The sequence below is a fragment of the Acanthaster planci genome, linkage group LG03 (genome assembly GCF_054643075.1).
Source record: "Acanthaster planci isolate LZ-2023a linkage group LG03, COTS_SCS, whole genome shotgun sequence".
Lineage (NCBI taxonomy): Eukaryota > Metazoa > Echinodermata > Asteroidea > Valvatida > Acanthasteridae > Acanthaster > Acanthaster planci.
In genome coordinates, this window is record NC_141779.1 from 2,627,373 (window position 1) to 2,640,446 (window position 13,074).

The 13,074-nt window shown below is 38.7% G+C and overlaps 1 protein-coding gene across 12 annotated transcripts in view; it reads left to right on the forward strand.

The window, feature by feature from the left end:
• The window catches only part of LOC110985633 (band 3 anion transport protein-like), an 87,424-nt gene that overhangs the window by 48,137 nt on the left and 26,213 nt on the right, over positions 1–13,074 (forward strand). For 5 of the 12 annotated variants that reach the window (XM_022246806.2, XM_087135019.1, XM_087135020.1 and 2 more), the window contains one exon: positions 10,489–10,672. In XM_022246806.2, the coding sequence (XP_022102498.2) occupies positions 10,489–10,672 (184 nt within the window). Of the gene's footprint in view, positions 1–1,843; positions 2,324–3,924; positions 4,876–5,135; positions 5,366–10,488; positions 10,673–13,074 lie in introns of those variants that run through there. The other 7 variants (XM_022246824.2, XM_087135023.1, XM_022246786.2 and 4 more) reach the window with 7 other exon arrangements.

The following is a 13,074-nucleotide window of genomic DNA, read 5'->3' on the forward strand; positions in this document are numbered from 1 at the left end:
GAGCCAGGCCTTTCTTATGTCCATGCTTCTCTCTAGCCCGACCTTTGTCTCGGGCCCAGAAGCATTTCTATGCTTTCACTGTTCATGTTATTGACTTCTGTTATCATCATGCACTTTAATTGACCTTCAGTTAAACATCAACTCATATTTTGTACTGGATAATCCAAAGGAATGACCCAATGCTTAGGCACGGTCAAAGACTTGCCTGCAAGATTTGGATGGAAACACAGTTCTAAGTGGTACTTCTACGATGGACACCATCTCAGTTTTCTTTAATCAACATCAGTATTGCATAGTTTGCTAGAATACTGTGATTATGTTACTTTAAATAGTCTTGGTTCACGACTTGAAGACTTATGTGACGAATAGCTTGGGACGTTTCCAATTATATAGTAGGATTTGATTCATTGCCAGATGACTACACATGTATGTAATTGAGTGATGTCAGTGTGTTGAAGGCTTGAAACTTGCGTAATGTCCTGATCTTTGCCTGCTGAATCCAGGCTCCCCATTTAAAAAATGGTCCTCAGGTAACTGATAAGGATACCCTGTGGGTAAATGGAAATGAATTAGATCAATGGTTTCATCATTTTCATAAGGGTACAAAAATACTCTTTTCCTTTGACCCTTCTTGCAAGCACACTTGAAGAAAATGATGGTAGCCAGTCATCATTTTGTACAGTGTTGAAATGGAAAATAATAAGTGATCTCTCTGAATACAGGCAATTCACAATAGTGCGCCTCCAAGAGTTTGCAATGCGTTGGCCAATCATAACGCGCGAAATTTGTCGACCCTTCCCAAACGCGCATTGGGTCGACTGCAGATTTCATGCATTGTGATTGGCCAAAGTGTTGCAAACTCTTCGAGGCACATTATTGTGAATCGCCCGTATTGAAGGATGTCAAAGGTCGTGTCCCATAGATGAGATATCAACATTAGCTGAGGCGCTCATCAAGATCAACAATTTGGGCATTTCTGAATCAGTGTGTTGAAGGTCCCCATGGTTGAAAATATTACACCAAACAATTGTTGGGTTCTTTTAGACAAGCTAAAAGTATAGACAGAAGGAGTGAAATCTTGTTTTTATGCATCCATACTGTCTGATTTATTTTTCTAATGCTCGGTTATATTTAGTATGTCCATTGAGTGTTCTATGGTTAACTTATGTGATTCCCACTATGGTTAACTTATGCGATTCCTCACTCTGCAAAACTGAGCCATTCCCTTTGTGTCCTAGTACCATGCACGCTCTCCCATATGAATTTGTTCACCCGTAGAACAGTCAGTTGAAAGTACACTTTCTGTGCAGGTTGGCAATTACCGTTACTTTGAAGAGCCCGTGTTTGGTATTTATGAGTGTATATATACATGTAGTTTGTAATAAGAGTTTAGTACCAATATGTGCTAGCATATGAAATGCGTATTCATCAGTCACCATCACCAGTAGCTTAATAGTTAATGATAAATGTGTGCTTGTTCTTATAAAATGTTGAAATTGTATTTTTTCAATATTATCTTGAAAGTAGCGTTTGTTGAATTGAGTGATTCTCCTGCTGGTCTGTTCTATATAGGCCTGTACTACAGGTAGAAAGTTGACTTTGATTAGGTTTAAACCGAAATTATTGTATAGTTTCTTCGTTTTAATTGTGAAGTGCTCTGAGGGATTGTTAATTTATAACGCGCCTTAAAAATGCAGTATTATTTTATTATTAATCAATTTTCTTAACCAACCATCTTTCATCTTTTTAAGGTATATGTACATGTGTGGCAGATGGCTCCAGTTCTGCTTTTCTCAATCAAGATCATTTGTAATTGAAGTTGCACTCAAGTAAACCATCAATTGTCCTGATCTGGTTTGATCCGAACTCTCTGTCCTCCCTATGAACTGTTGATTTGAAAATACTAATCAGTTTGCCAATGAGACAGACCTGTCTGCTGACCTTCAGGCCCTCTACATCTCTGTCAATATTTGCTCTTGATGTCAGGAGCTTAAGCCCCTGTCACATGCACCCACACACTGTGCACTGAGACAACTGGTAACACAGTGAATTATAATAACTCTACCAGATGGCTGAGGCGGCCAGTCAACTTTATGGTACATTATGGAGCACAACAATGAACTCCGTTCATGTAAGAATATGTGCAACAAGTGTGTGTTGAGTGCGCCTGTACAGTAGTGGCTGCAGGTGGTTACTCGGAGGCCAGTGGACTTGACCTATAGTTGTACCGGTTACGTAGGTGACAACTGTTCTTGTCAGGATGCATACTACTGATGAGGATAAATATGTGCTGGTTCCAAGTGAAAACGATAAAACTGAGGAGGTAAGTTTGCATATACATGTACATGTGTAAAGTACAGCTGCGGCTACATGTAGGACTGACAATACATGTCGGTGCATGGACCTGTTCACTACTTACTGTATGAATCAGCTATTAGTAAAGAGATATACCCAGGCTCCAAAATATTCTAAGCAGTCCATTCATTCTGCATTTAATGCAGTTTAAGCCTTTGTTGATGGAATATTGATTTCTATTTAAGCAGATGTTGTACAGTGCATGTTTATTCAGGCAAATGACACAGTTGTTTGTGTACCACGGTGTGATGGCTGGCTTCATCCACTTGTTAACACAGTAGTATTTTGTTCACAACAATTGATTGGTTCCGGTGCTGTGCTGTGTAGTTTAATTTTAAGGTAAAAAGGTCAAGATCATAAATACTGTATTTTAAACAAATGGGATTTACATGTATGATCTTGACTCTACAGTTTGGAAAATGAAGCGAAATCACATTTGTTCATCTTTTCTTGACTAAACATGATTATGCAATTTACGCTCAAAAGAAACCATAAGGAGAGAGCATTATATGAAAATGTGATATTCATTACTAGGTCCAAGTTGGCTATTTTGACTGTCAGTTCCAGATCTGTGTAGATCCATGTAGGCCTACTTTGGAACTTTCTCCATACAGTCCTTTAGGATTAACATTAAAAGTGAGCTTGTTTTGATACTTTCATCTGAATTGGTCAAAACAATTGCAGATGAAAGTGATTTACAAATCGAGCTTGGGTCGTGAACCTGTAGTCCAAGTCTTTTTAGTGAAAACTTCATGTGACCATTGGCCGGTAGTTAACTGGCCTCATAATGTAGGTGCATAAGGCAGATTGTGGGCAGTTATGGTCAAGGTCTTAAATCTATCAATTAGTCAGGCCCTGGTGGCATAGCTGGCTTTGTTCAGGCAGCAGGTGGTAGATGATGGGGTACTGTGCAGACATTGGGTTGCAAGCTGCACTGTATGAACAAAGCCCGACTTGATTCCCTGGTGTTTATGCCTGTGAGTGTCCAGAATTAACAGTATTTCTAGAAAGTTCCATTTCTAGAAAATTAATAGCAAGCCAATTTTTAACATCTGCAAAGGTACGCAAAACTATGTCATGTACATGTAAGGGCAAAATCCATTATTAAAACTGCAAAAGTACCTGTCCATGTTGTTGTGTGAATGAAGGTGCTGCCTACTCATGATATTTTATCTTCATACTGTATGTAACATTTTATTCACTCTACCTTTTCTAAGTAAAAACACTTGTTAAACATGCATTTTCCCAGGTACATGTATAATTCAGTGATAATTAACTGATCAGTTGTCAGTGAGGTACCGGTATTCTGGTGTTGCGCAGAGGGCACCAATTTGATTTCCTTGAAAGACTTTCTCAAAAGGAATGCTCCTTGGTCTGGATACTAATGACAAGAAGTGATATTTGCTTGTCGTCAATTCTCAAAAAGTTACTCATTGTGACTGGTAGATTAACGAAATAATGATAGTGGAGTTTAAAGCTTTTAAAGCGGTTATCCTTCAACTGACTATCCTCTTTAAAACCCAAAGATAAGCTCAGCGGAGTGACCTGTATTATGAGATTGCAGTCCAGTTGCAACTGAACTTTGAGCTCAAAGGAATCATCTGACGCAGCTGATATGCGTCAGTCACAGTGCTATAGTAGTCATGCAGAGTAATGAGTCAATATTAAGTGTGCGTGGAAGTCCAGCACAAGTGGAGCCCAGTATCATCAGAAGCTGTGGATCCTGTGAATTGTTGATTATGTCTGATTGTTGGTTGTGGATGATCTAAATGTATGAGGGAATTTCAGGCTATTCATGGTGAAATACAGCAATAGTTGGAAAGGCTTGCGGTAGCACCAGGCTAAGGAATATATCTCTTATGAGTATGTGTGGTTCTGAAAATATATTCCTTCGCATGGTGCTACCGCAAGCCTTTCCACCTATTGATGATCTATGTTCATGATCTTCATGAGCAAACCATCAGCCATAACCCTGGAGTGCGGACTTTAAAAACCTCCTGCAGTAATTAGATGGTTGATAAAGTGCGAACATTTCATGGGCAAATTGCATTGTTGATTATCCTTTTCCAGCTGAAGTGCATTGTGGACACAAAACAGAAACTGGGACTCGGCTTAACTGGTCAAGTTTGGTTGTTGATGAAGTCTGATCATTGATAATAACTTAAGGCCATGTGTAAGATACATGTATGTCTAGCTGCAGATGTTTCGTGCAGATCATATGTTTAACATAAAGCTTTTGAGGAAATCTTGACAAAAATAACGTTTTGCACTGTTCCTAGGTTGTACTGTGTGGATTGTCATGGTCCATGCCAATTTGGAATGTTTGTAATAATGGTGTCTAGGATGTCGGGCCATGATGACGTGTGGAAATTTTAATCATTAAGAGATCTGGTTCTAGACGTCATCAAGAATGCTTCTTGCATGTCAAACTACAGTTATTGTCTGCAGGAAAGACGAGTTTAGCTCAGTCAAGTATTGAACACATCCTGTGCGACACTCTTTGCTGACTTCACCTCTGAGGTACATGCACCATAAAGACATGCACAGACACGCAACTTTACGTGTATTTCTGTGCCTCCACGTAGTTCTTGGACTAAATATAATAACACTGAACTTGGCTGGCAGTCTGCTGTGTTTTAACTCTGGTGTTTGGATATATAAAAGCTGGAAGATTGATTAGAAGTGGCTAGGGCCAATTTGTCAGGAATGGTTCAGCAACTCTCAGGTACCTGTTGTCTCCGCTCTTTTTTCCCCTAATTTCTTCTTCATTTCTTTTCTAGCATTCGTTTGGCAGCTTTGGAAATTGAATCAACTACATGTTTGTGCAGGTTTCAGAGAAGACCAATTTTCACCAAACATATGCTGTGAACTTTCAGTGACTTCAGTGGTGTTTTTTCCCAATTTACTGTCGGAGGAGATGGACATTAACTGTTGTTGTGATCAGTGTAAATTGATATAGTAATTTTTCATCATGAGGAGGTCTACGGATCCACTAATAAGACAATTTGAGGTAAGTGCTGGCTTATATAATAAATGTCAATTATTCAGACTGCAATTGTTGGAATTACTGCTAGTTAATCAATACATCTATTATTTTATCAATATATATACATATGTATGAGTGCATCTACATGTATACATGTTGATAAATATTGGAGATTTTGAGGAAATTGATGGTACTGGTAAGTGGGTACTTAGTGAGTGTGGTGGGCATGTAAAGGTTTTTTTCATCTACACTGTATGCCAAGGTACATGCGACTCCCGATAAGCCTCACCTTGAAAGCATATCAACAGGTACATGTACATGTGCATGTAGCTTATCAAAAGGGATTAGAATTAGTGCTGGTCCTAGAATCACAGTGGTCTTAATGCACAAGTTATTCTGTGATTTATTTCAAACCTGTTTACAATGTACATGAACATGTGTATATTACAACATTCATTTGAAAAATTTTGCAGTGATGATATTCAGGGGAAAAAAGTGCATCAGATGATTAAAGAGCCGGGAAAGAATTATCCATGGTGCATGGATACAAGTAATGAATGCTGTATAGTATAGTGTATTGTGGAAAAAATAGGAAGGAGGTACCGTTTGGGGCAAATATTATAAAGTACTAACATGATCACGCATTGAAGCCACTCTACAGCGTGTCTCATTTATCACACTTACCGGTGGTACAATAAAACTATTGCTACCAAGGAATAATTTTGATAAATATTCAGAGTACAATTGAAGGCACCGATTTTGTGAATGGAAATATCTAGGCAAGTATATCTGGGATCTTCAAACAAGTTCCAAGCAAGCTTAAAAAATCTTCTTGCTGTTTCAAAATATGAATTTGTTCTTGGGAAAAAATGTTAAGAGCAATCTGGATTATGTACACATACCGTACCTGGACATAGATTGACGTGACTTGTTACCGGAAATAAAGAGAACAGTCTAGACCCATGGGTCTTTACCTTGACTGAGTCCTCTTGGACTTCTACTTCATAGGCAGTGATTCCATGGAGTCCAGTGTCATGTAGGAAGTACTGAGACACGAACTTGCTCAACTGTATGGCTGTAGACACTGCTTCCAAAATGTTTAAGGAATATCTTAGTGAAAAGGTGAAATGAAACAAATTGATGTTAGCATTTTCTTTGAAGCTGAAACATGCAGAGCTATGAGCCTAGTCAGAGCGGTTTGGCAGAGACTGCCTGAGCGATAAAAACCATTTAGTCATCTATGTACAGAGAAAGTAGATATTAAACCATCCTAATCCCAGAACTTTACGGGGTGGCCTAATCAGAGCTGTAAAAATACTGTTTTTCCTTCTGGTGAAGCTTTTTGATGGAAGGCACCGAGGAAGGAACTAGACCATTTAAGGTTTGACACTCATAAAAGAGCATCAAGAGCCACAGAACGCAGAGACAACCCCTACAATCAAATGAATGGACACTCTCAATTCACGCAGCATACCTCCAACCTGATGGTATCTAAACCAGGTCCTTATGTATAGCAGCCAGGGGAAATATCACAAATACACTGGAAATGACCAAACAGGATCCAGATCAGATTTTTCAGCTTGAGATATTTCTTCACCAGTTGTGGCCAAACCTAACCAAATGTCTCACAAGTCACCAGAGTCACTCCAAAGTGGAAGGCAGACCCTTAACATTTTTCTCCCACATAATGTCTGCATTCATCAGAATGACCAAACAGAGTAATAATTATATCAAACAAAAGAGCTCAACATTCATTCCCATTAATTGGAAAAAATCTTAGAATACAACAGGTGTGTTGGGTTGAAAAGCGGAGACTTGATGTGGGCATTAGATGGAAGATTATGCCAATGAATACTTAAACAGAGTTACTTCTTCTCTCAGGACACATATCATGGAATCAAGTCACAAGTGTTTGAATAAAACAAAGAAAATTTGACTTGAATCACCTGTAATTAATTTTTGGATAAAGAAAATTGACGTACAAAATTGCGGACAGGTTTTTGTAAATATTTGTGGGAAACACTGCTTTTGGTTTTAAGTTCAGAATGCATGTTCAGGTTAGCATCGGGACACAAAAATAAAGCAAAACAAAAAAGATTATCATTTCTATGTTTGTAGTCCTTTCTCTGCAGCCATTATATGCTGTATTTGAAGTAACATTAATAAAAAAAAACATCTGGCTGAGATCTATTTCTATACTGGAAATAGTTTTTGGAGTGTACAACTGTGAAACTTACAGTCTGACACCATAGCACAAATAATTGACGCCAGACTAACCCATTGTGTGATATGTTTAGTTCTATTTGCCCTTCCCCTGACTGCTTAATTTCTGCGTTTTGTTGTGTGCCCTGTAGAAGGGTGTCCAACATTTTTGTTTTCTCAACACAACTCACACTGCAACAGCTTGTTTGGTAGTCTATCGTCCAGGCAACAGACGACCTATTCCACAGCATAGTTTAACATTACAAAGGAAAGAAAACTTGGTATAATTCCATTGTGACAGTAATCTGCCATGACTGATGTCCCATTGGGGACCATGCACTTTTATAGCTAACCCCTGCTGAGCAGGCAAATCCTCAGTTAGCATGTTTTCAACAGGGTACATAAACCCTAAAGTGAAAGGTTATAGGGGTTTAAGTTAAAATGCTTACAGTTCTTTCGTTCATTGTTCAGTAAATATTTATTTATTCATTTCACTGTATAGAGTACCAAAGAATGATGTCATTTGGAACCAGGAAGTGTTTTGCAAACAAATGAAGTACGTGCGCGTGTTGGTTCAAGCACTGCACGTAGTTCTCTCTTTTACACAGATAATTGTGGGTGCAATTCATTCACAGTACTATTCATAAACTGATATTTTAGATACTAATATGGTACAAAATTTTTGTTTCCAATATTGATCGTCCACCATTCAAATAGCAACAATAATCATGTGTCATGTGGCCAGTGATGTAGTCGAGCACCAAAATTTGAGTACCAAGTTTTCCAAGAACACACAGTGCTGAGTGCGGGCCGGTTCCAAGTACTTTTAATCGAGTCCTGGGCCAAAAATCTAAGTTCAAGTTTTTCAGAGTCCGAATTTGGGTCGAGTACGAGTACAGAGTTAATCGAGTACATCCGAGTACATTGTACATTATGGAAATTTGCATTGTTAGTTAAAAATGTTCACCAGCAATAGTGCGAGCACTGCCAAGTGCCAACACCCATTCATGAATACTTGATTTAGAGTCGATAAAAATACTGCGTGACGAACGTGTAGCTTACATGTACATGAATGTGAAATGTTTGATCAAAGATAAGTATCAAAGAATTAATATCGGGAAAAAAACAATTTCTTTAGAGTACTGTTTGGGATCGAGTTAATTAACCTACTACAGTTTATCAAGTTTAGGGATGAGTTTGAGTGCAAAATTAAAAGTACAGTGTATGTGCCGAGTACTTCTTATAAGAGTATGGGCCAAGTACTTATTGATACTCGAGTTATAGTCGAGTTCATGTTCGAGTACAAGTACTCCAACTCTGCATGTGGCATACATATTTCAATAGTGCATACCTCTTTTAAATGGTGACTACAGCATTTGTCAGTCGTCCATGATTATGCTATACCTGTAATTATATTTTTGTTCAAATCTTTTCCCTGCACAAACTGTACAATAAACAGAGTGGAATAAGCTAAACATCTAACCAATAAGCTAAACATCTAACCAGTTTTTATCCATGCAGTCTGCAATATTATACAGTTTTGATGGCAAATGGGGTGATGGATTATTTTCAACCATCCATGTTCATCAAATAAAACTCCCAAATGGCCACTGATTTATCACGTTGTTGTAATTACATTTCACAAACTGGAGGTACATGACCAATATACGCCAGAAAAAGTCTCCAGTTTCTGGTTAGCACATTCATCGCCATAGACCTGCGTGTCAGCAAAATTGAAACATTTTTTATTTGGTATTATACTATGTCTAAAAGCTGCTAAACTTGCTTGATTGACTGGAATCCTGCAGTAATGTAATTTTAATCTGTTTTAGATGGGGTATGGTTGAGTAATATGTACTGAAAGGAGTTCCTCTAGGCCCTGCATACATTTAGTTGGGCACTCTTTTTCAGGTGACGTCATTTCTGTATCATTCATTTACATCTGGGAACCAGACAAACGAGGTGGTCTTATGTCCTGTGTACGTCTACAAGCTGAAAATGCTTTTAAACAGTAACTAGTGAAGGTGCCAGACTGTTTCAGTGTTTAATTGGCAGCAGCAGTACATATGCATGCAGTCGCAATGGACATCATGCGTTATACGTACATGACGTACATGTATGACAACTCATGTAAATGCCATGCGATGACATCACTTGTAGGGAAAAAAACGAGGGCAAAAAAAACCCTGAAAACCTGTGTCACTGCATCATTCTTGGAGCCAGCCTTTGACCAGAAACCAGAGACTTGGGGGGGGGCATAAGCTCAGTTCTTTTTTTAAATTCCTTCCCAAAGAGACTGATCTTTGGGAAAACAATTTGTAGGTCAAGGAAAATGTGAAACAAGCACTATTCCCACAACCCCCTACCACGAGTGCAGACAGCAGGGTAAACTTTGTCCAATCAAAAGTCAAAATCACAGCTGGTGATTAAATCACTTCTAATACATATGCAATGCAGGCATACCGTATGTGAAGGTGTCCTTTAAACTTCTGCTGATAAGCTGCAAATGCTATCTACCTCTCAGCATTCCTCTGCATCGTCAGTGTCTGCTGACAGGCCAAGCTCTGCAAAGTGCTTTCTTCAGACTTGTCAACTTAATTTTTGTCCTGAAAAAGGCTGGTTCAGATTTTTCTCTTCAGTTTCGGGTATTCAGTTTTGAAATTTGAATTTGGAGGCTCCCTGTTGAAAGTCCTGTGATGATGATTTGGAGGGCAAGATTATTGTTCATGTCCTTTTCTTCCAGTTATCAAAGTTTTGGGTAATGTTAATGTTGCTCATACCGGTATGTTGCTTTATATAGCTTTGCAGTTGGCTGTTCCCTTCCCTCCAAAGGGAAGTCCACGCGATGGTGATTTTGTTGGTGAGATTATTGTGCATATCCTTTTTTTTTAGTTTTTCTAAGATTTGCTAATTAATTCCTTCTATATTTACCCTAATCCCAACAGGACACAGTCGTCCAAATGAGTGAGAAACCTTCCAAGTCCAGGGTGGACCATGATGAAATTGAGAAACTTCTTGGAGATGTTCCACTGAGACAGAACTTCTCACAGCAGTTATACTGCCCCTCAGACTTTGATACCGAAGCTACTGGTCGTTATAATCGCAGGTTCAGTGAATATGACTTCCATAGTAAGTCCTACCCTTTCTGTGAGTTTTCTCTGGGTCTCTTTTCAAACCCAGGCAAGTATCCGTTACTTCAACACCTCCTTATTCAATAACGTGACCAAGAAGGTCTTCTTAAGTTGAGTTTACTGCATTTAATCTAACAAATTATGTTGCATTGAGTGTAGTTTAAATGAGAAGAGTTGAGGTTAATGAGGTGCTCACATTGAGATGATTTATCAAGGTAGTTTCCAATAGCACCTTTTGACACTAGTGAGCACTACACCATCCTCTCTGACCAGTGAACTGAAACGCCCCACAGCACAGCTCAGATTTCATCTACCGGTAGAGTCCTACTAGTTACTGTAATTCATGGTGTTAAGATGATCTCACACGTTTATCAGCCTACACACTTGAACATTCATGTATGGGGACTATAATCTTAGTCCAGTGGAGGGTTTCCCGACAACTAGGGTGGTGTGCACCAAGTGATTGTGTAGTACATCATCACGTGGGTTTTAAGTGCTCTATGTACACTACATTGTTTTGTATGTGCTTTTCATACAATTTTTGGAAATGAAGTCATTGAAATGTCACTGCAACACAAATTGTCCAAAGAGGCTCTGACTTGGATACAATCTTTGACAATACCTATCCTCAAGTTACGAATCTGAGGGAAAAAACAGTGCATGGAGTACACCGTAGACCATCAAAATAACTTTTTAATTAAACATAAAGAAAAATTCCCAAAAAATTTTACCCCAAAGAAAACAAAGATACTACCCACCTATGCAACATAAATTTTTCAGTGTAAATAGGAAGCACAACTAATATTTTTTTGGGCGTAATTAGCTCACTTGATTTGTACTTTTTCAAGTCAAGGAAACATTTAAGTGTTAGACATTCAAACAAGGTTTACAACATCAGAATCATACTGAAGGTTATTTACATTACCAAAAATGGGTCACTTGGGAGACATTCCCGTAAGAACGTGCACAAACTTTACTGTCCCATAATTAAATATTCCCTAATCTGATCTGAACCAAACTTTGTATGTTTTCAATTTAGACCCTAACCCATCATCTCTCAAAATTTGGACAATAAAATTCGGCCTCCTTCTGGTAGATGGGGCAGTAGGGAGACATTGAAATGTCTCCCTAATGACCGATGTCTCCCTAAGGTCGAAAAGTTTACCACAAAATGTCTTCCTAATTACCCATTTGTAAGAATTTGAGAAAGAAATAACCACTCTGCCAGTGAGCTCATACACTCCCGCAAGATTGGTTCATTAATGACTGACGTTCGTCCGATTGTCTAGTAGGTATTTGAGATCCTAGGTGGCCAAATGTAGTTAGTGCTATAATAAGCATCACGCCTTAGACAACACTACCCATATTAAGCATTTTCCCTTGGGTAGGGAGGGGAAATTGGTGAGGAGTGTTCAGCAGGAGCTTGGTACAGTCAGTTCCATGACCTCTTGGTTACAGGGTTCAAAGCAGTCTAATATCTTGATATAAGTTTGCATCGATCTTTTTTTTTTCTTTGTTGTCTTAATTTATTGTGCACTGTATGGTAAGTACTTCTGGGGAATTTTTGTTGGAAAAAAAATGCACCAGTTGGGATGGGTGGGATTCCAACCCATGACCCCCAATTTACAAAAGAAAAATGCAGAGACAAAAATTGCCAACGGTGGTCGCTACAGAGCAGTGCGCTCTTAATTAGACAACTTCAGTCGTCAGTATTAATTGCATGTCATTGTTGATTGTCATCCCTCATAAAATTCAAGTAAAACGGCAGAATGACTTCAATGTGTGTAAAAGAGACTTTAACTTGACACCTTCCCACCATCCAATTTGTATGTGTAATTCTCATAGCTATCTTTACAGCTGTAGTATGCACATTATTCAGTCAGATAGTCACACTTGGATTGCCTGTGGGCGTTCAGGCTCCTTGACCAAAAGTACACACCAACAGCTCTCTTTCCTCTTTACTCCTGAGGCAAACCTGTCATTCAATGGCCCATCCTCATCCTGTCTCACTAATGGACCATTTCGCTTCAGCCATTGTAGTCATAACCAAAACCCTGCAGCTATTCTATTCCATCCTTCCTTAGGCCTTCAGTACTGAAATAGATTGATTGTCTAGGAAATGTTTATACAGCCTGATTTGTCAGACTGAAGAGTCACTAATAAGCCATCATATCATCAATTAAGCCTCTAAAATACTGGTCTCCCACAAATGTGGATTTCATAGGGTGCTGAGTGGGAATCATCCGGTAGGTATACACACATGGAATACCTGAGAGAGAGAGTCAATCTTCGGATAAGACAAAATTCAACTGTCACACTTTAATTTCACTTGCCAGTAGCTAATTTTCATGCAGTTTTATCATATTCTTTAACTTAATTCAACTTCTGAAGTCCCCTTTT